The sequence below is a fragment of the Hyaena hyaena genome, unplaced genomic scaffold (assembly GCF_003009895.1).
Source record: "Hyaena hyaena isolate Hyena2069 unplaced genomic scaffold, ASM300989v1 scaffold_1033, whole genome shotgun sequence".
Lineage (NCBI taxonomy): Eukaryota > Metazoa > Chordata > Mammalia > Carnivora > Hyaenidae > Hyaena > Hyaena hyaena.
This window is the reverse complement of record NW_024081662.1, coordinates 209,674-233,774: the sequence shown is the minus strand read 5'-3', so window position 1 is coordinate 233,774 and position 24,101 is coordinate 209,674. Positions and strand designations below refer to the sequence as shown.

The window sequence follows — 24,101 nt, the reverse complement described above, 5'->3', positions numbered from 1 at the left end:
ACAGGAACTAAGTTATCTTTTGTTTGTACTTTACGTGAAGGCAAGAAAACATGATCTGTGTTTCCTATTTGACTTGAACAAATCAGAAAATAACATATCCAGTAAAATCACAGTTCTCAAACAGGTGACTTGTAATTTTATTCTACGTGTGTGATACTTGAAGGCTGTCTCCTGGTGTGCCCCTCTTTACACTCTAAAGAAGCTGATAGAATAGTCAGAAGCCTGGAGATGAAAAAAATATTTAGGATTAGTAAGAAAGCAGCCTTACTCGACCTGAGGCATGCAAGAAGACTTTCCAAATCTAGAGACATTTGACTGTAAGCTTATTGGAAGTGATTAGAATAGTTTCAGCCATTCCCAGTCATTAGAAAGTGATAACAAGGGGCATAACAGATTTTAAACATATTTCCTTTTTTCTGATAGAACCTAAATTCTTTAGGATGCTAGCTTGGTGCTGATCACTCTACTTTGATAGACATGATCGTATTTTGTAACTCCATCCACTGCTTCTTTTAGGCTAGAGATTAGCCATTTTCATGTCTCCCCTGTGTTTCTATTAGAAGAATAACTCAAGTTAGATATAATATTTATTTTTTGAAGATTCATTTATTTATTCATTTTGGGAGAAAGAGTGAGCCTGAGCAGAGGAGGGGCAGAGAGAAGGAGAGAGAGAGAGAGAGAGGACCCCAAGCCAGGCTCTGCACTGTCCATGCAGATCATGACCTGAGCTGAAACCAGGAGTCTGGTGCTTAAGTGACTGAGCCACCTGGGTGCCCCTAATTAGACTTAATATTTAAAACTACCATAAACTTCTTGTTGTTGTGGATGACTATTTTGTTCGCTCTTCTTTTATTTGGAAAAAAAAAAAAAATCCAGCGTTTTGAGACAGCATCCACTGTGTCGCTTGCGACAGCAGTTAGGGCAGGACTCAGCAGGGACGGCTCAGCTCTGCTTCCTGTGCTGGTGGCCTGGGCAGCTACACCGGGGCCAGAACCTCCAAGGTGGCCTCGCTCGGTGCCCAGGACACTGGTGCGGCCGGTCGCCTGGGGTGCCTCTCTTCTCCGCAAGGCCTCTCTCTCCAGCAGGGGAGCCTGGACTCCTTTCTCTGGTGGCCGGATGCCCCTCCTGGGTTGAGCTGTCAGCCTTCTTAAGGATCAGGAGTTGCCATTTCTGCCTCATAGCAGTGGCCAAAGCGCGTCACACAGCCAGCCCAGACTCAGCGGCTTGGAGAATAGATTTCACAGGAAAGGAGTCGCATGCACACGCATGCAGCCAGGCGGAAATGTTTGGTGGCCGTCTTTACCATCGACTGTGATCGAGTCATGTCATAAGAGGAGCAAATACTGTATGTTAACGACGTTCCTTTACGAACAGTTGTCACTCCCGGTGGCTTCTCTCCTTCCTCCACAGATGCCCGTATATTATTACCCGTCTGGTCAGTACCCTACCTCAACCACGCAGCAGTACCGGCCCCTGGCCTCAGTTCAGTACAGTGCTCAGAGGGGTCAGCAGATGCCGCAGGGAGTGCAGCAAGCAGGTACCGGCCTCTCTTTTCCATTCCCTCCTCTAACCGAGTGACGTTCGCGTGTGACTCTCTCCGCCGCCCTCTTCGGGGGAGTGGCCAAGCCTGTCAGCTCCAATCGCCTCGTTCCCCTCACCCGCAGAAGAGGAGCGCGTGCTGGATTCGCTCTGTGTGGACAAGTAATGGGCACAGGACGGTGACGCCCACGTCGCTCCGCACCCCAGACCCGCATGCTGAGCATGGGCGCCTCAACTTCTTTTCGGACCTTCTTAGTTTCTTTTTTTTTTTTTTTTAAATGTTTTATTTATTTCTAGGAGAGAGAGAGAGAGAGAGACAGCGTGAGCAGGGGAGGGTCAGAGAGAGAGGGAGTCACAGACTGAAACAGGCTCCAGGCTCCGAGCTGGCAGTCAGCACAGAGCCCGACGCGGGGCTCGAACCCACGAACCGCGAGATCATGACTTGAGCAAAGTCGGACGCTTAACCGACTGAGCCACCCAGGCGCCCCAGTTTCTTTTAAAGAGTCCCAACCGCACCCTCACCTTCCTAGTTCAGACCTTTTCTTTTCCTCTTTTCTTTTTTTTCCCTCCCCTTTTCACCCTGAAGACAGCCCTCCCCCGTCCCTCCGGCTAGGGGGACAGAGTCCGCGCGTTCCCAGAGCCTCCCAGAAAGCCGGGCGCCGCCCTTGCCCCCGCGGGACCCCGCGGCCGGCGCGTGCAGACACTGTGCAGTGGGAAGGGGGGCCGATACACTGTACGAGAGTGAGTAGCAGGTCTCACAGTGAACCGGTCTCTTTCCCTACTGTGTCACACTCCTGACGGCGGCGGGGGCCCCGCAGGCCCGGGGCCTCGTGGACGGAGGGCCCCGGGCGGGACAGCGCTCACGGCCAAGGCCAAGACCGCCGCCCGCCAGCAGGACCCGCCTCCCGTAAGTAGGTCGCGCCAGAGCGCATGCGCGCGCCGCCGCCGCTCATTGGCCGTCCCGCCAGCGGACGTCGGCGCGGCGCGGAAGGTGTGCGCGTGCGGCACGCAGGACGCCCGCGCGTTTCGTGCGCCGGCGACCCGCGCCGTCCGTTAGCGCCGAGCCGGCCCGCCGCGAGTAGGAAGGCGGACGTGGCCAGCGCCGTGTCGGACTGCGGGGGCCGTCCCGGTCCTCGGCGGTCGGGCCCCGCGTTCCGCCGTGTTGGGGAGACGCGCGGCCCCTCTCCCAGCGCCGTGTTCACGGCCTGCGGGACACGCCTTCGAGCCGTGGCGGCCGTGTTCGCCCGGGGAACGTGTGCACCGACCTCTGAACTGACTTGACATTTTTCTTTCTTCCTTTTTTTTTTTTTTTTTTTAATGTTTATTTGGTGTTGAAAGGGGGAGAGAGCGTGCGCACAAGACAGCAGAAGCGGGGGAGGGGCAGGGAGAGGGGGCAGCGGGGCCCGAAGCAGGTTCTGTGCCGGCGGCAGACAGCCTGACGCGGGGCTCAAACTCCTGAGCCCCAGTCGGAAGCGTAACCGAATGAGCCGCCCTGGCGCCCCTGCGCTTTTCTAACACTAACACAGAAACGTTTGCATGATTAGTTATTTAAAAAAAAAAAAAAAAAAAAACTATTTGGTAATCGTTTGTCTGAAGTTAGGAAAATGTATCTCTATCACTTGGTGGTGACTTTGCTACCAATTTGGATCTATTACCAATGTGCTGCTTGCCTGCCTGCTGCTGACGTCAGCGAGTTAAGTTAGGACCTCCTGGCGGCCCGCCCAGGGGCCACAGTGCAGTTTTCCTTTCGGTTGCCAGCGCCTGTAGGAGACAGATGCAGACATCCAGTGATGATAATGATTGGCTAGATTTTTTGACATTTTTATAAAGACATGTGTGAGTCCTGCATCAGAGTGTGTGGTTCCTACATGGGAATGCAGTTACAGACATGCTAGAACCCGCCAAGTCAGAAAACCCCGGGTTTGTGTGGGGCGCTGAGGAAGTTGGACGCATACGTCCGTCCGACAGTAGATTTAAGACAGGGCGTGGGCTTCCCCTGACCCTCCCCCACGAACTTCATTGGTGAGTGTCAACACCAACGAGAACACTGTGACGTTTTTTTATCTTTTTGAAAACATTGTGGCAGGGGGGCGTCTGGGTGGCCCAGTCGGTGAAGCGGCCAACTTCGGTTCAGATTATGATCTCACGTCTCATGAGTTTGAGCCTCACATCCGGCTCTGTGCTGACAGCTCAGAGCCTGGAGCCTGCTTCCGATTCTGTGTCTCCCTCTCCCTCTGTGCCTCCCCCACTCACATTCTCTCTCTCTCTCAAAAATAAACATTAAAAAATTTTTAAACATTGTGGGAGAATTTAGGGGTGCAACCCCCCCATCTCACAGAGACCTGACTGACCCCAGCTACATCTCGGGGCAGCCTGGTGACATTGACTTGTCCCACGCCCCCACATCACCATGGGGATGCCACCCCCAGGGTGAGGTAATGACACCGTAATTAGAAGGATGTCATTCTAATTAGACAGGGTGCGTAATTAGAAGGGTGCGTTTCAAAGTGGTATCATGCTCACAATAGAAGTGAGCATGTCGGGTGTCAAAGAAGTGAGGGGGCTAAGGTGGTCTGTGGAGACACGAGAAAAGGGAAATGATGTGTGAACGAAATCCTCCCCAAAGCGACGCCATTGACCTATACACATGGCCTAAGACTTTTATGCTTCCAGCTTTTGAGACTGCCCCACCCGATATCAACCGAAAATCTCAGTGCAGTTTCCACCGTTCGGCAGTGTTGAATTACTGAAGGCTTGGGAAGGACAGACGGTGTCCCCTGACCTCACTAGGATTCTTCTCTTCTCTAACAAAATCATGGTATTCCAGCTCGTGCGATGGCTCTGACAGCACATGATTACAGCCAGCTGGCCTTTTCCTGAGTTGAGTGACGCTAACAGAGAATTCCCAAAGGGCCCTGGTGGTTACTTGGGGAAGCAAATCTGTGTTGATGGAATACCTCATGGTGGCAAGAGCCTCTTTGGATGACTGTAAAAGCTGCATTTCCTGGAGGAGCTTGGAGCCAGACCGCCTCTCTCTGTGAATGGACTTGGGGACCAGGGACCCCCTGACTAGCTCTTCCTCCTACCCCCTGCAGTCTTGGACCTGGACCTGACCCTCTCCCACCTTCATAGGCTACTGACTGGATTACGTCCCAGTAAACACAGCATCCCATGGCTGGACATTAGTGTGGAGCAAATTTATGTCGGTTATAACCATATGAGATTTTAATCTACTTTGATTCTTGGCAGTGTTCTTTTTTTAAAAAATTTTTAGTTTACATTTATTTATTTTTGAGAGAAAGAGCAAGACAGTGTGTGAGTGGGGGTAGGGAGGTGAGGCACAGAATCTGAGCTGTCAGCACAGAGCCTGACGCGGGGCTCGAACTCATGGACTGTGAGATCATGATCTGAGCCAAAGTCGGACGCTCAACCAACTGAGGCACCCAGGTGCCCCACTGGCAGTGTTCTTAATCTTTATTTAATTGTAGTGAGATTTGTCTCTTCCTTGTCCTACATTCTTGGCCAAACTGAAATCTCTGTAAGTCACCACATCTTTCCTAGGCCTTAAAACTGTACACAGTGAATCTTTATAACGTAAATTGGATATTCTGTAATTAAGTAGGACCCTAGAGTCACCCTGAAGCCCAGTAGGGGGCATAAGTTCTTCTTCCTGGTGACTTTGTACTCTTTACTCTTTACCAGTGGCTGATGAGCCGATGCTGGTGGGTATTATAAACAAGGGCATTAAAATTCAGAAATTTTGGAGAAATTCAATGGTAGATTTAAACAGTGATCTCTGGATTGTGCAGCTACATATACAAGGGAAATCAAAACCTTAATGTAGAAGTGTCCCTAATGGAAAAAAATGTCTACTGTCAATTTAACATTATCAGGTAGCCCCAATAGTGAAAGCAAATACTTTTCTTTATGAGACAGTTGTTGATGCCCTAAAGCCACATAGAAAGGCAGTTATCAGGTTAGAGCTAGAAAGCTTTCAGCACAGAGCCCGACACGGGGCTCAGACTCATGAACCATGAGATCATGACCTGAGCCGAAGTCGGGTGCTTCACCAACTGAGTCCCGCGGCTCCCTCCTTGGCAGTGTTCTTAATCATTATTTAATTGTAGTGAGAATCCTTCTGGCTTTGAAAGACTTGGAAGTGAGGGTGTCCTACCTGAGAGCAGATTTTTTTTCCCAGGGGTGAACACTGAAATGAAGTGCTGATGAATAAACCTTCCATTTCTTCAGGCTTTAGGCTTATGTAGTAGTCAGCTACCATATGGCTTTTAGGTAATCCCCGTGTTGCCATGGTTTTATTCTGGTTTAAAAACATTTTTAAGGCCACAAAAATGTTAGCAGTAATTACAGCCACCGTCCGTTAAGTCCCTAATGGGCTAGTTGCTGTGTTTAGTATTTACAAACGTGGCACTTTTTCGCATCCACCGCAAATGTACAAGGAAAGCATTGGCTGTTAGCACCCCTGTTCAGAAATACATTACTCGGGGTCCCAAGGCCGATCAGATCGAGGGGAGCACCCAGGCTTGACTGGTTTTAAGGCTGCACATTAACCCCTTTCTCACAATCACATAGACATAGTTTACTGGTTTTCCCTTTATTTACCATCATGGATGTTCATAGAGAAACGAGCTTTGGCCCTCAACCATCAGGGCCACGTTATGGAGCCAGACATTTCAGTGTCCAAGCGCACAGGCGGCTTACAGCAGAGCAAAGGGGGAACTCGACGTTGGCCTCCTGACCCACCACAGGCTTCATACTCCTTTGCAGGGCTGGTCACTAACAGCAAATGACAGAGTGCAGCTGAGACATTTATGTGCAGATCACACATTGGAGAGAGAAAAAAAAGAATTCATCTTGGATCTTGTATCCAATGCCAAACTTCCTTTTCAGTTTGACTAAAAAGAAATACATGTAATTTCATTCTCCGCTGTTCATAATCTTGAACATGTTCTAAAAGCCACAAAAATGAGCTTGTAAGTTCCTATATGCCTTCATAAGTGGACATGTGGGCATGAATACATCCTGATTTTGGTGTCAGAATAATAGTGCCCTCGTAAAGTGAATTGGGGAGCAACCCTCCTATCTTTTTGGAAGGATCTCTATAAAAATGGGGCTGAATCTTCCTTAAATGTTTGATAGAAGCTTCTAGTGATATTGTCTGGACCTGGGGGTTTTTAGAAGCATTATTTTTTTACTTTTTATGTGAACAAAATTCCTAGAGCCTTCTAATTAGGAATTTTTTATGATTATCAGAGTATTCAGATGACCTGTCTCATCTTTGCTGAGTTTTGGTCTTCTGTGGTCATTGAGGAATTGGCTCATTTCTAAGAAGTTGTTGGATTTATGAGTGGAAACTTATTAGTGGCATTTCTTTCTTACCCTTTGACCAACTGCAAAATATGTTGGAATATCCCATTTTATTCTTGATATTGGTGATTTTTAAATTCTCTTTTCATATTTTTATAAATCTTGCTAGATGTATCAATTTCATTGATCTTTTCAAAGAACTAGCACTTTGTTTTATTGGTCTTCTCTATTGTTTCATTGTTTCAATTCCATTGATTTCTGTTCTTTCTTTATTTTCTTCCTTCAGTGCATTTTCACTCTGTTTTGCTCTATGTAGTTTCTTGAGGTAGGAGGGGAAATTATTGATCTAAGACCTTTTTTCTTTTCTAATGTAAGCATTTAATGCTCTAGGCTCCCTTCGTAGCCCTGGTTTAGCAGCATACCCGGTATTTTTATGCACTTTATTTTCATTTTCATTCATTGTATGTGCTTTTTTTTTTCCCTTTGAGATTTCCTCCTTGATGTGTAGATTATTTAGAAGTGTTTTGTTTGATGCCCAAGTGTCTGGAGGTTTTCCTGTTGTGCTCCTGTTACTGATTCTAGACTGATCCCATTAGAGTCAAAGGACATACTCTGTATGACTTCAATCCTTAGAAGATTGGTGAGGTTGGCTTTATGGGCCAGGATATGGTCTAACTTGCTGAATGCTCTACATGCTCTTGAAAAAGCTGGGTATTCTGCTGATGTTTGGTGCAGTGTCTAGACATGCCGGTTACCTCCTGTTAGCTTATTTTGTTGTTCAGATCTTCTATATTTTTGCTGGTTTTCTGCTCATTAGTTCTCTCTGTTGCTGAGAGATGATAGTCACAACTGTAACTCTAAGACTTCCTATAGTCCTGACATGAATTTCAAGGCAAATTTTCCCTGAAGTCCAAGGATGCAGGGGAGACTCTGAAGTTATTTAAAGCATGTTATGGGTCGCCCAGAGGTGCTCAGTCAGTTAAGCGTCTGAGTTTGGCTCAGGTCATGATCTTGCAGTTTGTGAATTTGAGCCCCACATTGGGCGCTGTGCTGACAGCTCAGAGCCTGGAGCCTGCTTCAGATTCTGTGTCTCCCTCTCTGCCCCTCCCCTGCTCACACTCTGTCTCTCTCACTCTCTCAAAAATAAACATTAAAAAAAAAAAAAAAACATGTTAGCATCCGGTCCCCCCCGCCCCGCCCCCCCCAGTAAGAAAGAAACTGTTTGATTCTCTTAAAAAAAAAGTTAGAAATACTCTGGGAAGTCAGGCCCTGGGACCGGTGGGTCTGGGTCTGCTGTTCCTCGACATGGCCCCTGCACCCCTCTCTTGTCTGGCTCCCAGCACTTTGCCTAATGCCAGTGATATTGCTTCAGGGTTAGCTACAACAATAATGTAGATTACCGTCTACAGCATACAGTCCAACGGTTCTGCCCTTCCAGTGGATCTGGAGAGTCTGGATTCTTGAATGTCAGCAAAGTAGAACAGTAGGAAGAAAGAGTGGCAGGGGAGCAGAGCTGAAAGGGGGAGACGCAATGCCCTTCATTCCTTTAGGCTGTAACAGCGACCAAGCCTTTGGTGTAGACTCTGAAAACTGTGGAGATGCCAGTCACCTCTGCTTTTTCGGCGTCTTTCCTGCACCCCTCTCCCACTCTGGACCATCTGCTGAATGCTTCATTTGCAGTAAAAACCGGTGTCATAGAGCACTTTCCATGAAAATGGTTTACTTTTGAAATGATAGCTCAGAAGGAAACCAGGAAGAGGAAATCTTCAAGAATGCCTCCCACCACAGGAGCCCAGGCAGCTTTTGTCAGGTCTCCTTAAGCCTATTGACGTCACTTGTGCTCTGGCCCTGTCATGGCTCTGTGTTGGGTAAATGATGAGCCAGCCCCCCTTGCAGAGCAGAATTGGAATCCTGCAGGAGACAGTGGCGAGGTCTTTAGCATTGTCGTTGGATGGTCTCAACAGCCATCATGAGGTGGGAATAGTAGAAGTGGAATGTAAACGCTCAGTTTGGTTAAATGAGCCTGAAGGTCAGCCTCCTGCCCAATATGGAGGCTCTCTTGTCAGAGATAGAAAGGGGGCTTTTCCTCCCTCAGTATTGACAGATTCGGTGACACAGGTCGGTTTCAGAAACCCAGCAAGCTTACTTAGTCTGACAGAGTCCGACTGTGTGAGGTTCTGCCCTTGGCTTTGAACTTAACAAGCAGGTTATAAGGAGAGCATGCAGACAAGAGTAAAGTACTATGCAGAGAACTTGAAGACGTGTTATCACCCCTCCCCTCCCCCATGCGTAAGACAGAAGTTGGAGCTTCCCCACCCCCCACCTCTCCAAGTAGAGGAAACAGACACGAGCCTTGAAATGGGCTTCCCGTTGTCCGGGTGAATCAGGAAGAAGGATAGATGCAGATAAAGAGTGTTTGCAGTGAATTCAAGATGTATGTAAAGAAAAGGCATACAGACGAACATCCAGGGAGGAGAAAACCCGGTCGGGCACATAGATCTTGTTTGTTTTGTTTTGCTCACTGATGCTGGAATAACAGCATAGTCCAGGAATCTTTAGGACACTAGACCTTTAGGATATAGATTGCATTGATCCAAACCTCCATTCTACACACGCGGGAAATCTTTTGCGTGTCGGGAATTCTTCACTGAAGAACTAGAGAATCGGAGGGGTCAGCCTGTCAGAAATACTAACTATATAACAGTCCATTTGGATGTTTCTGTGCCTCTCTGGGTGCCTGAGAAGAGCTTGGGACATGCTGTTCTCACTCCCTCACGTGTTGTGGATGTTGGAGGGAGGGTTACTGTAGCTGGGGCTCCCCAAACGTTAATGAGCATGAACACCACCCAGGATCTTGATCAGATGTACATATTGATGCAGTGATTGTGGGGTGAGCCCTGAAATTCTGCATTTCGAGCTCACTCCCAAGGGATGCTGGTGCTAATGGTCCGTCATCTGGAGAGTGATTCATACATAGCAACTTCTCAGTCATGGCCAGTCTGTGCATATACCATTGCAGAGGGACAGAATCCGCCCAAATTCACTCTGGTTTGATATCCTTTATATTTGAGGCAAAAAATCTATACTTCATAGCTATCCTGTGACTCTTATGAATTATAGCTTGTGAGTACTTAGAATTAATGTGGTAATGGGCACAGATCCAAAGTTTGAGATAGAAAGTAAACAGCATGATTCCTCTACCCAGGAGGTACTCTTAAGGGTTGAAAGAATGAATAATATGTGTATCTATTTTATTTTTTTTAGAGAGAAAGAGCATGCACTTGAGTAGGGGAAGGGGAGGACAGAGAGAGGATCTCAGACAGGCTGCATCCCCAGTGCAGAGTGCAACACAGGGCTCGGTCTCACTACTGTGAGATCATGACCTGACCCCAAATCAAGGGTCGGATGCTCACCCAGGCGCCCCTGTGTGCCTGTTTTCAAGTTAGCATACACACAGAGGATTAGGGGTGGGTGTGGATGTGTGAACATGTGAGAGAGAGGGAAGAAAAGAGAATGTGTGAAGATTTAAAGGGCTAAATGGAATCTTTCCATCATCCATTTCAAATATGAATAAGAGCAAAACTGTAGTTAAAAGTTATGAAATCAAATAGAAAGACAGCCTAGGGGTGCCTGGGTGGCTCAGTCAGTTGAGCCTCCGACTTCCACTCAGGTCATGATCTCACAGTTCATGGGTTTGAACCTTACATAGGGCTTTGTGCTGACAGCACCGAGCCTGGAGCCTTCTTCAGATTCTGCCCTTCCCCAGCTCATGCTCTTTCTCTCCTCTTATCTCTCAGAAATAAATAAAACATTAAAACAATACAAAGACAGCCTAACACACCAACCCACATCAACAAACAGACACATTTTTCAAAGTTTGGACATTTGCCGGAGGAAGAGGTCACAGACTCTCTGGGCCGCTTTCCAGGGTATAATATGTTTGGATTTTTGTGTGCTCAGTGATTTGAGGATTTGTATAAATTTAAAGTAATAATGTTCTCATCAAAACTCATTTCAGCTGACTAATTTTGAAAGTGGTCAGATGGCAGGGAATAACGGGGCCTGAAAATCTACTCATAGCACTTTAGTTCATGGCAGCTCCCTCCTTCCTTCCTTTACTTCCCTTTTGAGTGTCTACCAAAGGGATGGACATGGTGGCATTTCTGGCGGAAAGACCTAATTATCTGTGACACATGTGTATTTGAAAACAGACCACAGCCGCAGCTCCTCTCCTGATAGAGCTGCATAGAAGCGCAGTAAGTGGTAACATATGTAGCTGCCTTTCCTCTGGTCATAGTACTATCTTTGTTGTGATAGAATATTGTTCATATGAACACCTCCTAGTAAGAAACAAGAGTATTGTCTCTAATGTTGTTTGGCAACACATTTGCGATGGGGAGACATGTACCTTCGTGGAGTCTATAAATTGACTTCACCAGAGCACTTGTGTGAAGTTGACATTGAATCCTCTATTTTAAGCTTGACTTCTTAATCAGCATCAGTGCAATAGGAGAGAAGTTTTACCTTTAAAAACGTATTTCTCTTTCATTGTATTCCTCACCTTGACTTTTTTTTCCCATTGGGGATGGGTGGAGATGGGGAGAGAGGACATCAGTGCTGAAGAAAGAATTTAGAATGCCAGTATGACCAATAGGATAGTTAATCTCTAGATAGTGGGATTTTCCTTTTCTTTTTTCTTTTTTAATTTTATTTATTTATTTTGAGAGAGAGAGAGAATGGGGGAAAGGCAGAGAGAGGGAGAGAGATTGGGGGAGGGACAGAGAGAGAGGGAGAGAAAACAGGGAGGGGCAGAGAGAGAGATGAGGGGAGGGGCAGAGAGAGAGGGAGAGAGAAAGAGAATCCTAGGCAGGCTCCTCGCTGTCAGTGCAGGTCAGCGCAGGTCAGTGCAGATCAGCTCAGATCAGCACAGAATCCGACACTGGGCTCAAACTCACCAACGGCCAGGTCATGACCTGATGGAAACCCAGAGTCAGCGGCGTTTAACCGATTGAGCCACCCAGTTGGTGGCGCTGCGGGGTTTTCTTTTTTAGTCTTAAATAACCTTCCCCAGCCTTGATGGGTTTAAAAAATACTGGGTTTGTCTAACTATCTTACATATAATTTACATACATTTTAATATTTAAAACCTTACAAATCAGATTATCTATTTTTAAAATACATTTTAAAAATGTATAACCAATAATCACTCAAAGAAGCAATGTAGAAATTGTTACACTTGACCACTCTGGAATTAGACATTTTTACCTTGTGGGGGGGGGGGGGGTCTGCATTATTATGTTACTAAAATGGAAGGGGTCAGTTATCAAAGAGTTACAGAAGGACTTAATCGTCTGATTTCTGTTAACATCAGTGGAAGTCCCATGGATAAATCCTTGTGGAACACGCAGTTCTGAAAATATGAGTCTGGTAAAGGTTTCTATGGAAATGTTCGTGTGTTTCTTTCATTAATTGGTCTAATTATTCCATTTACAGAAATGGGAATGAGAAGTATTAAGCTGGGGTTATGGGAAAGGTTAACATTATTAGGAACAATAATAGGAATTATGCTATTTTTAGGTCTGAAAATCTTGACAGGTTACCAGGACAGTCCAGGCGACTGAGAGAGAGAACCCCAAGCAGGCTCTGCATTGTCAGCCGGGAGCCAGATGTGAGGCTCCAACTCATGAAGCCTGAGATCATGACCTGAGCCAAAGCCTGACACTTAACAGACTGAGCCACCCAGGCGCCCACAACGTTTCTAATAGTTACTTTGGCACTTGGCATTTTATGTAGCTTTTGGTGCTTATATATTTATTAATTATGTAGTTAGGCACTACTGGTATGGTTGGGATTTCTGCTTTTCTATAAAGAAAGGGAGTAAAACAGTTCATAACGGTGTGTTTTATTTTTATTTTTTTTATTTATGCAACAAAAAGAAGCAGTAGTTTGTTAGAAAAAAGATTTGGATTAGAGATTGCAAGGAGAGAAAAGCGGCAAGTAAAGAAAACTCTAACATTCCCACGCAGTTTTCCTAAGAGAGAAACTGAACTCCTTAGAAAAATCTAAAGAACTCAAACACAAGTTCCCATGGTCAGGTTTACCTGATGATTTCACTGAACTAAATGAAGAGAAGTTAGGATGTTTGGTGACATCTGTAGTCTTGGCCCAGCTTTCTAATTTTCTCCTCCTTTTCTTTCTTGTTATTTTGTTGTCAGTTTCCTGTTAATTTCCGCCCTGAGCTAAGCCTGGAGCAAAACTTCGCCCCATTTCTCAGCCCCTTCTTTCTTTGGAAGCACTTTGTTGTTTCAATTCTTCAAGGTCTTCCTTGCTTCCCCATCTCCAGTAATTCTCTGGACCTCTTTTTTTTTTTTTTTTTCTCCTTGCCATAAATACGCTTTTCACTCCTAACTCTGGGTGATTTCATATCATGCTTTAGTTGTCTGCGTTTCTTCTCATTTTACCAAATTTGTTTCTTTCCATTCCACACACTCCTTCCAGAGACATTCATGATCCAACATTCCAATGATTAATAAGAACGTACTGAGTTTTCCCAGTTTTTTTTTTTTAATATTTTTATTTATTTCTAGGAGAGAGAGAGAGAGAGAGACAGCATGAGCAGGGGAGGGTCAGAGAGAGAGGGAGACACAGACTGTGAAATAGGCTCCAGGCTCTGAGCTGGCAGTCAGCACAGAGCCCGACGCGGGGCTCGAACCCACGAACCGCGAGATCACGACCCAAGCAAAAGTCGGACGCTTAACCGACTAAGCCACCCAGGCGCCCCATTCCCAGGTTTTTAAATAAAAATTTTAATGTTTATTTGTTTTTGAGAGAGAGTGAGAGACAGAGTGTGAGCGGAGGAGGGGCAGAGAGCAAGGGAGACACAGAATCCAAAGCAGGCTCCAGGCTCTGAGCTGTCAGCATAGAGTCTGATGCAGGGCTTGAACTTGTGAATAGCGAGATCGTGACCTGAGCCGACGTCGGACACTCAACCAGAGCCACCCAGGTGCCCCTCCCCGCCTTCTGAACAAAGAGCATGAAGAGCACTAAACTGTCTTCTCTCTACCTTGCTGTCCCGAGAGCCAGTATAAGGTTACGCTCCAGGTTAGTGACTTCACTTGGAAATTGTAGTGGAAAAAAAAAGCAAAGAGTATCTTTAAGGATGTTATTTTTATTTTGTTTCCCAAATTCAATGATGCAGTGGTACCCACAGGAAAGTTGTCAGGCTTTTGGATAGTGTTTACATTTGTCACTCCCAAGGGGGCTACCATTGCATGGACATGTGGGTGTTCCTTTGAATGGAAGGCAGTGTACAAATCATGAAATGTAAAGGCTACGAACTCAGAGATCAGCAGTCCTGAAATAGCTGTTTTCTGAAATTCTTTCTTCTTTCTACTGTCTTTGGATGTGGCTGCTTTTGGCGGCGACACAAATGTATATTCAGCAAAGCCAATCTACTTGGACTCACACTTGATGTTTTGCCCCTTCCCCAGACGATCAGCATAAGAATAAATCCTAGTCACCCCCTCCATCCCTGAAATGCCATGAGCCTTCCTGTCTCCACAGAGGCATCTGAACATTAGAGTTCAAAGCCAAGTAGCAATCTCTACAACCCAGGAAGACTGCAGGATTGTGGAGCCTGGGAGTAGTATCATTCTAAAGGAAACACGGTGACTCACACCCCCAGTTTAGAGCCAGCGGGGGTCGGATGCTTACAATAAGGTCACGAATTGATTCCGTGTTACATCAGGATTCCATAGCACAGGCATCTCTGCACATCTGTTCACTGGACGAGCATGCCCATGGCGTGCAGCAGCTTTTACACATAAGCACTCACCCAAACCCCCGAAGCTGCCACAGACCTCCCTCCATGGCCTCCTCCAGGTGCTATTCCCAGCTGCCTGCCCCCCCTCCCTGGCAGCCCTGTTGCTTCCCATGTCCTTCAAGGCGGCCACCAATCTCTAATTGCCTGCTGACATCCTCTCCCTGATTCCCTCACCATTTCCGTGGAGGCACCGAGAGACTCATTATCATTGCATTTTTAACATTGTCCCAGATGCTCCTGCTCGTGCGTTTTGTTTTTATTTTTGTACTGGGTCCAGCACCACTGCACTTCTCATGAGCCGTGTGGGCCATGACTGTTTTGAGAATAAGAAAGTAATGGCATGGAGCCCCGAACACAGTTGACAGTGTGCAGGGTAGTACGGTGGCCACGCATTCGAGGGATTGTAGAAACATGCGATAGAATTTGCAGTTACCTCCATGCAGCCAGTACATGCATTTTCCCCCAACAATAGCAACTTACAAACAAATAGCACTCTAATTACTCACCTATGCACAGAAGGTGTTAGCCAGAGTGTGTGTGGTATTACGCTGCGGAGATCAGAAGGCTGGGGGCGCTCTTCAGTGAATCTTGATGGACACTTGGATTCCCCTGCTTGAGACTAACTAGATCTTTCTGGAAAGAAAGGCTCAGCTCCTACTGTGGAGGGGAGTCAAAGAACAGTCCAAAACATAAATCAGAGTGAAAAGCTCCTGCCTTGCTGAAAACTGTGGCAAGAATTAGGAGAAAGAGGAAATTGTTCTAATGAGAATTTGTGCTCTTTTCTTTTGCATATGTAACTTCTATACATTGTCAAAACAACACAGTACTTGCAGTAAAGGATTTCTTTTTAAGAAGACACAAAAACTTTATGCCAACACAATAATGAAATCTCATTATTTTTGCCTCTTCTTTTTCTGCCTCTGAGCTTATGTACGTACACGTTATAGACATAGACCTGTTTTGCAATCACAGATTATGCCACTTCCGTATTAATACAGCATTTTTACTTACCCAGAACTCATTCTACATTCGCATGTAAACTAACTCTTCCAACGTCTGTGACACTTTTAGATGTGAAGTTGTGTTTGCAGATGACGTACATATTTACACGAAAAATTCTGAACAGTATACAGAACAACTACTAGAACTCACTAGTGAATTTAACAACTTTGAGAAATATAAGGACGCTATAGAGGAATCAAAATACAGTATACAATATTTTTATATATTGGCAGCAAACAAAAGGGAGCATTTACAAATTCAATTTGGAATAGCCTGTGACACACTTTTCATAGCAATAATAGCCATCATCCTGCTTCCAACCTTGTCGGTCCAGAGAGGACCAGGGCATTGCCTCCATTATTGGGGGTCACTCAATGTGAGCCCCACATCCCCCATGATATCTTCTAGAATCACAGCCATTATAACACAGAGTCCTATGTTCCTGGTTTCTCCTTTGAGCCAAAAGCAGAAGCATTTAAGGGTGAGGGGAAAGACGAAAGCTTTCACGTCTCTCATTTATCTATCTTCTTTAACTTCCAAGTCCAACAAACAGTTCATAATAAACCATTGTCGTTGGCTTGCAGTTGCTCTGCCTGAGCTGGGACGACTCCACAGAAGTTTCTGGGTTATTTTTCCACCTTCTTTCAAGTGCTTTTGTCTTTTTAATTACCCGCTGTTAAAACGCATACAATTCAAGGGGCTCACAGGCTTTGCTTTGGAGTCTTTCTACCTCGAGTGCCTCTGTGAACTGGCCACACAAGAGAGATGGCTTCTTTGGCAACAGGGATGTGGCAAAAAAAAAAATAAAGAAAAAAAGAAAAAAAAAAAAAAAAAAAAAAAAGAAAGAGAGAGAAGGGGGAGGGGAAGGAGAAGAGGGAGGGAGAGGAGGGGGAGGGGAAGGAGAAGAGGGAGGGAGAGGAGGGGGAGGGGAAGGAGAAGAGGGAGGGAGGGGAGGGGGAGGAGAAGAAGAAGAAGGAAAACATTTGCTCCCCACCTCCTTCCCTAGTGCCCTCAGCACTGCCGTTGACCAGGCACAGAAACTACTATGGTGGCCAGAGTCCCTGCTCCTGATCAGTGAGTGACCCAAAGGCGCTACTACCAACCACTTGCTCTGTTTTTCCATTAATGAAAACAGTTTAGCTGTGAAATGGGCATTTTCTCATTATGACTTTAGCTGATCTTTTTTAGACATGTAAAAATGGAGAAAGGGGAAGCTGGGTTGTAAGAAATCTGTGCGTGTGTGTGTGTGTGTGTGTGTGTGTGTGTGTGTTTGATAGAGAGAGAGAGAGAGAGAGAATGTGGTTGTCCTAATGAGCTGAATTTTAATGACGAGTAGCCCTTTCACGTTTATTTTCAGTCCCTGAAACTTGCATCAAAGGTATTTTTACATCTCTTGCAGGACTTAATGGCATGTTTGGTGACTGCTGTGGAATTAATGCATTAGTTTGGCAAAACTTATGACCTACTTCTTAAGTATACTTCTAAATGAGCTCCAAAATGAGCTCCTTTCTCCCCCTGTTAAAAACAGTGAGGCAAATATAGACCTGCGAACTTATAGATAGGTGATCTCTGAAGTCTAGTTTCAGAGATGTCCATCAGCAAGTATGGGGATTAACTGATGGGATTTTTTCAGTCCTGAGCTCTTCCTGTGCCCCAGGATATCAATAAAACCCTATCAGGAGCTAAAGCTCTACCTCTTCCCAATGCACTTTATCCCTCTTATCTATTGTTTTTTTTCTTCTCAGACAATGAAAGAGAATATGCATGCTGTACAGTTGTTGGTGTCTAATTTATTCGGCTGCTGAGCTTGTCAGTTATTGAAGGACATTTACTGTACTGTGGGCTTTTGCTTCTTTCCTGGGGAACTGCATGCCCTGTTCAGCTTGGACCTTTCAGAATGTGAGGAGTTTGGCAACAGATTGAGTCCCTTGTCCAGGAATGAGTCTTTAGCACAAGTAGCAAAGCTCAGAGAACTAGTATCTGCTTTGAGTGTGTGTGGGGGGGGAGGGTGTAAAGTACTGTCGTTTCCCTTCTCACACGTATGGGGGCTAGAGGCCTCTTTCCTTGGCTTGCAGAAATCTACCCATTCTGTTTTTTGGTTTTTTGTTTTTGTTTTTGTTTTTGAGGGAGAGAGAAAGTGTGAGCAGAGAGAGACTCCCAAACAGGGTTCGCATCGTCAGCACAGGGCGTGATCTCATGAATCAGGAGATCATGACCTGAGCCGAAGTTGGACGCTTAATCTGTATTCTTGCACAGAGGGTCATGACCCTGAGGGTCTTCTTTCCAGGAAGCAACTTTATTCGTGCCATCACCGCCCAGCTAGCTCTGCACCCAAAGAACTGAGACCCGAGTGCCACATGGTGTCGTTTTCTGTATATTTTCTACTTCTTTGTCTCCCATATGTGGTGACACACAAACATGAGGTCTGATTAAGTGGTCTCATGTTACAAGGTCATGAGGGATGCTCGTATGCATTCGTAGCCAGGTTGCCTTGAGCCCTTTTTTTTACCTTAGGGAGGCTACCCTACCTAAAACCAACTGAGCCACCCAGGTGCCTCTGCCCATTCTTTTTAAACTGAGGAGTGGAAGAGAGATATTAAGGTGGAAAACCAATGTGCTTTGCCAAAGCATTTTTATAATGTCCACAAACACGAGCATGCTGGATTCTTTTACCGCCAGCCAGAATTAACCAGAACAGAAACGGCATTTCTGTGTTCCTTCTCATTTTAAGCCACTCTAATGTCGCAGGAATGACCTTATACCCTGGGGAACGGGACTGCGTCTGTTAAACATCACATCGGATCTGGGTGTGTTTATAAATGGAGATTAGTAATGTAAAAAGGGCATGCTGGGGCTGATTCAAGAGTTTATGACAAACAGTTAAAAGACCGAAAGCTTGCTTTCTTTTTCTTTTTTCTTTTCTCCTCTCCCTTTATTGTTGTCTTTGTCGCTGGGTTGTGGTGACAGTAACTGACTATAATTATGTGCCTCCGTAATGCCAGCTCTCAGCACCCCGGGAGCTGTCTTCCTGTTCCAGCGCACGCTGGTGGCCCTCGGGGTCTGTGGTATTGTCGTGGAGACCGGCTCCGCGATTCAGTACGTTTGCCTGGTGGTAACAGCCAGCCCTTGTAGGACAACTGCCATCTGGCTCTTTCTGCTAGATTTGTAGCACGAGGCTCTATTGGGTTTGGGGAATGTGAGAGTCTCCCGGGAAGCCAGGATCTCCGTGCATCACCACAGATGGCTCTATTTTGGGAGCCAACAGGCGTGCAAGTAGAAGTAGGAAGAAGAACAATAAATCACCTGGGAGTTTAATGTCTGTTGGCCTTCAAGGGACTTGAGATGAATTCCGTTGATTTATTAGGACTTTATTATGTACCTGGGAGGATTTGGAGGCGCTGTAAAAGCAAACTGCAACTTTAAAGCGTTCCGAGTTAAAGACCCCGTCACACAACAGTCGATGTTAGACTTTTCTTCGGGAAAGGGGATGAGGTGATAGAAATCAGCCATTGGAAGACATGCATGGGTAGAGTCCCTACTTCATTGTCTCCCAAGAGATGTTCTGCCCATATTAAGATGAGGAGGGGAGCTTGTAAAAAATGCAGATAACTTGATTTTTCTGAATTGCGAGGGTTGGCCACTACCTCTTCCCAAGGCTTCCTCTGTTTTTATGGGGAGACTGGTTTTCTCTAGTCTCTTTAAAAGCCTTAAAACAAAAAGTGTAACTGATTCTAGTGGTCAGACAAGATCAGCTTTTCCAAAATACATTCTTAAGGAATTAATATTTAAGCGGTCAAGGATGACTTCATTTCTCAGCCCAAAGAAATCTACTTTGAGAGTTCTTCTGATTTTTTTTTTTCCTTCCCTATGTTCTAAACAATCCATAGGCAGGATACCATCAGAATTTCCTTCCACATTTTCCAAGGAGTCTATGGGGCCAGGAATATGATCCAACAAGGCAAATGTTTTTTTTCTCTCTATCTAGGGATGCATTCAGAGATGATTATGACTAGGAAGTGGCTGAGCAGTTAGATGTAGTCAAGGCACATGAAAAAAGTGACATCTGACCAGCAAGCTTGACTACTTATAAGGCAAAGCCACTTATATGATCTCTGTGCCCTCATGAGTGCTTCTTCTTCACATAGTTACGTGAAGTTCGACAGCAACTGCACCATGAAGATAGGGACTTTCTGTTAGATAATAGCCTTCCTGCACTACCTTCTCCTCCTCTGTGCCTTGATGCCCATGGAGGGTGTCCCATTGAGGTTATCAGCAACGCTGGGGTTCTACTCTGTTTTTAAAAGGAACATTTTCATCTTCTCCAATGGCAATATATTCTGAGTGGAACCAATGTGGTTTTTTTATTATTATTATTATTATTTTTAATATTTTTATTCTAGGAGAGAGAGAGACAGCGTGAGCAGGGGAGGGTCAGAGAGAGAGGGAGTGACAGACTCTGAAACAGGCTCCAGGCTCTGAGCTGCCAGTCAGCACAGAGCCCGACCCAGGGCTCGAACCCACGAACTGCGAGATCATGACCTAAGCGAAAGTCGGGACACTTAACCGACTAAGCCACCCAGGCGCCCCTGTGGTTTTTTTATTATTAAGTGGTAGAAGCTAAGATAGCATGGGTTTTCAGAAGGTAGATACTAGAAGTTTAATGGCATGAGCAAAAAAGTTTTCTTCGGTGTATCATGACTTTCTGCAAGTTAAATTTCCAAGTCAGAGCCAAACATCAATTTTGTAACCAGGGATTTATTCAGTGAGTGTTTACTGAGCCTCAATTAGGACCAGCCAAGGGTCCAATGATATCTGGATACACAGACCTGGTGTCATCTCACATTGAAGCCATTTGCGCCATTCATCACAAATCCACTCAAATCTGTTGTGATTTTACAACACGCTTAAATAACAAAGAGCTTTTTCCAAACAAAGAGCCCTTAACATCAAAGTCATAAACTTGGGAATAACCTCTACACACACACACAGATGCACATACTCACATACACATATGGAATATATATTCTTTTTTTTACACATAAAATGTTTGTCCAAAAGTTAGCTGATATGTCTTCATGTTTTTAAGCCATAATTACAGAGATATTCTGTCATGGGAAATGTTCTTATTTGTGTTGGTAAACAAGATAGACCATCCTTTGACTACTGTAAAAATGACATTTGTGATGCTATTTGAGAAATGCTGATATTATTTCTCAGTTCTAGTGTATTTGTTTTTTATGTACAATCAAAAATGTTGGCAACAGATATATGATACTATTCAGGTTATCACCCTCAGGCTGAGACTTGCAGGTCCTCATATATTTTCTCTCATTATAATGTCTACTTATTTCTGGTGAATATTGGATTCATGAGAGCTAAAAGGCTGGGACAGGAAAACATCCTTGACCACTTCCTACCAGTTGATACCAACTGTGTCAATATAAACCTCACGTAGCAGGCACACAGGCAGGATTTCTTGAATGAGCAAATGACAGATGCTACAACTTCCTAAAATAATAAGACCAAATGCTGGAAAATTTGTTTCTAGGCATATGACTTAATCCTGATTCAAAGACTTGCATGTGTTGGGGTTTTGTAAGTCTTCATTTAACATCGGATTGATGGCCAGAAGTTTAAAACCAGATGGGACCTTGGGAGCCAACTTAGCTATAAAGCACCATTATTCCCAAGATCACTTGGTCCCAGCACAGAGGGATCAAGTCTTCATATCCCTCTGTGATTTCTTTTACTAAATTTTTCCTGATCCAAATGCTTAGGCCAACTAGGTTTTCTGAAATACTTCAGACTTTGGAAATAACCACTGGAGAGTGGATTCACGGGACCCCAGTAGGGGACACAAACATAGGATGAAACAATTAGATAGGATAAAGGAAAGCACCTTGAACTTAGGTCTTAGATTAGTGATTCTGCATGTCTTTTTAAAAATGTGATTTCAGGGGCGCCTGGGTGGTTCAGTTGGTTATGTGTCCGACTTTGGCTCAGGTCATGATCTTATGGTTCGTGGGTTCGAGCCCCGCATCGGGCTTTATGCTGACAGCTCAGAGCCTGGAGCCTGCTTCAGATTCTGTATCTCCCTCTCTCTCTGACCCTCCCCTGCTCACGCTTGCTCTCTCTCTCTTTCTCTCTCTCAGAAATAAATATAAAACATTTTTTAAAAAATTAAAAGAATGTGATTTCAAAGTTGGGGTTGAGGAAACCTATCAAAGGTTCTCTACTATAATCCAATGACATACTTTGGGTGTATTAAGCTCCCAATGCTTCTGGTTCATAGTTCCCCCGTCTTGTCTCATTTCTGCCCCTCTTGGATATTTCTCTTCCAACCTGGCTCTTGGTAGAAGAGGGCAGGATTCTTACGCAGCCTTAGGACAACTCTTCAGAGAGTCAACACTACCTTGTGGGTTCACATTGTGAAGGACTGCCTACTTTGGTTTGTGCATTTGATAACGTTTTTGAGGTCTTGGTGTGTGTGTAACAGCCACCTGTCATTGACATACGTTGTGAAGGGCAAGGAGTCAGGCGGCAGCTTCCTGCTCCACCTTGCTTTTCTCTGTGCAATTACACCTAGTAAGGAAAAGAGCTATTCACCTAATCCTGTGGAGCCACGTGGATCTTCGACAGGTACCAAAATGGTAACCCAGTGGTTCTCTTTTTGGCAATCAAAAGCCTTTTAGGGACTACTCCAAAATTTCGTAAATTTTACGCAAGTGAGTACAGCACAATAATCTTGAGTTTGAAGTCGCAATGGGCGGTAGTGACAATTTAGAGGCCTATATAGGGGCATCCCACCGTTCTGGTATAGAAATCAAGTATTCAGTGGTATCATTTCCAAATTTTTCATCACCTCCTAATATTTGTAGAAATACTCAAAAATTGTTTGGCAACAGTAAAATTTTGCTGATGACCATCTTGTAGTCCAAATATGGCTTTCAGGTGGGGTTGAAATACTGAGGCTGGCTAAAATTTTTAAGGTGCCTTAAAAAGATTTTTATTTGTTTTAGGAAATTAAGTGTCCCTACCTCCTCTTGTCTCATAGGAGAGTCTGGTAAAAGGTTTAACTTTTGTTGGCAAGCCAAGAAAATAGAAAGTTGATGGAAATAATAGTTTTAGGTCTTGTGAAGTTTCTTGGAGACTTCAAGAAAAATTACAGCTGTATTATATGCATAGTTTGGGATGATAAACACTAGCATTTGTAGAAATGATTACTTTTAATGCTCTGATTTTAAAGCCTGACAGCTTGCACTAGAAATACAAAACTTGACCAACATAAAGTGACGTGGCATCAGATTTTATTGTTTTTTTTTTTTTTTTCTTTTTCCTCTCTGTGTATTCTTTTTGATTTTTTCTCTCCAAGGGCTGATGTGTGCCCCAGGTCTTCAAGATTAAGTTTGGATTGTTATGTGCTTTCTTCCAACAGCCCTGTGAAGAAGTCGTGGTTTAGGAAACAATGGGTAGAAGTCAGGAACTGGCCTTACTGAATGTCACCCCTGTGTCCCTAACTCCAGGTGACCCTCTGAGGTACAGTTTTGTCAGATCACAAAAGAGGACAGCAAGAATAGAGAGCTACTAGGCAAAAGAAAGAACCCTGGATAATGTTTTGTGGAAGTTTTAGTTTTATGTTTGCATACATGTGCATTTTGTTTTCCTCAATGGTTGTGGAAAGGTAAATTTAAGTCTCCTACTTTTACTAAAAAAAATACTTCTATTGTTTGTATATGAAAGGTAGAAATTCATTACGTATCTATCTATCAGTATGCACACACATACACGTATAGATATGCAGAATCTATAGGGGGTTTTTAACTACTTTGACATATGGTAAGCAGGTTAGCGCTCATTATTTTCAAAACCTCTTCCCTGCTGAGGATGTGAAGTCATTCTCTATGTGCTGTTGATTAAATATAAAGTCACAGCATCAGAATTAAAATCATGTGAAATAAATACATTGTTGTTGCATGCATGTACTATTGCTGAAGGACAGGGAAAATTCTGCTTAGGTGAATTAAAAAAAAAAAAAAAACATTGTCCTTTGTAGAAATGGAACTTAAATGTACTTTGTTACCTTATTGAACGGAGTATGTACACTGAACATAACATTGTTTGTTCTTTCCCTAAATATCCCAGGCCTACACTTGTTTTTCCTGGTTTATGTCTGTCAAAATGTCAAATTCTAAGCAGAATTGCCTTGGCCCCAACTTTTTTTCTTCTACTGTGATTTGGATTGAGAGCGTGATAACAAAGCTTGTTAGAAACATGTCTGAAATTGATTCTGAGTGATAGCTAAGCTTCTTAGCGAAGAAAGAAAACATGGGTTTAGCACAGAAATAATGTAACATGTAGTGAACTGTAGTCTCTGCTACCCAGAGTTCTTTAGTTCATTGCATAAGTGAAGCAT

General features: G+C 44.6%; 1 protein-coding gene and 1 non-coding gene across 15 annotated transcripts in view; one reads left to right on the top strand and one right to left on the bottom strand.

Annotated features, from left to right (window-relative positions):
* ARPP21 (cAMP regulated phosphoprotein 21) overlaps nucleotides 1–24,101 on the top strand; it is a 156,411-nt gene that overhangs the window by 102,846 nt on the left and 29,464 nt on the right. For all 14 annotated transcript variants that reach the window (XM_039221924.1, XM_039221929.1, XM_039221930.1 and 11 more), the window contains one exon: nucleotides 1,411–1,537. In XM_039221924.1, coding sequence (XP_039077855.1) covers nucleotides 1,411–1,537 — 127 coding nt within the window. The remainder of the gene's footprint in view (nucleotides 1–1,410; nucleotides 1,538–24,101) is intronic.
* Nucleotides 13,556–13,640, bottom strand: TRNAK-UUU. The gene has a single exon. It is a non-coding gene; the product is annotated as a tRNA-Lys (tRNA).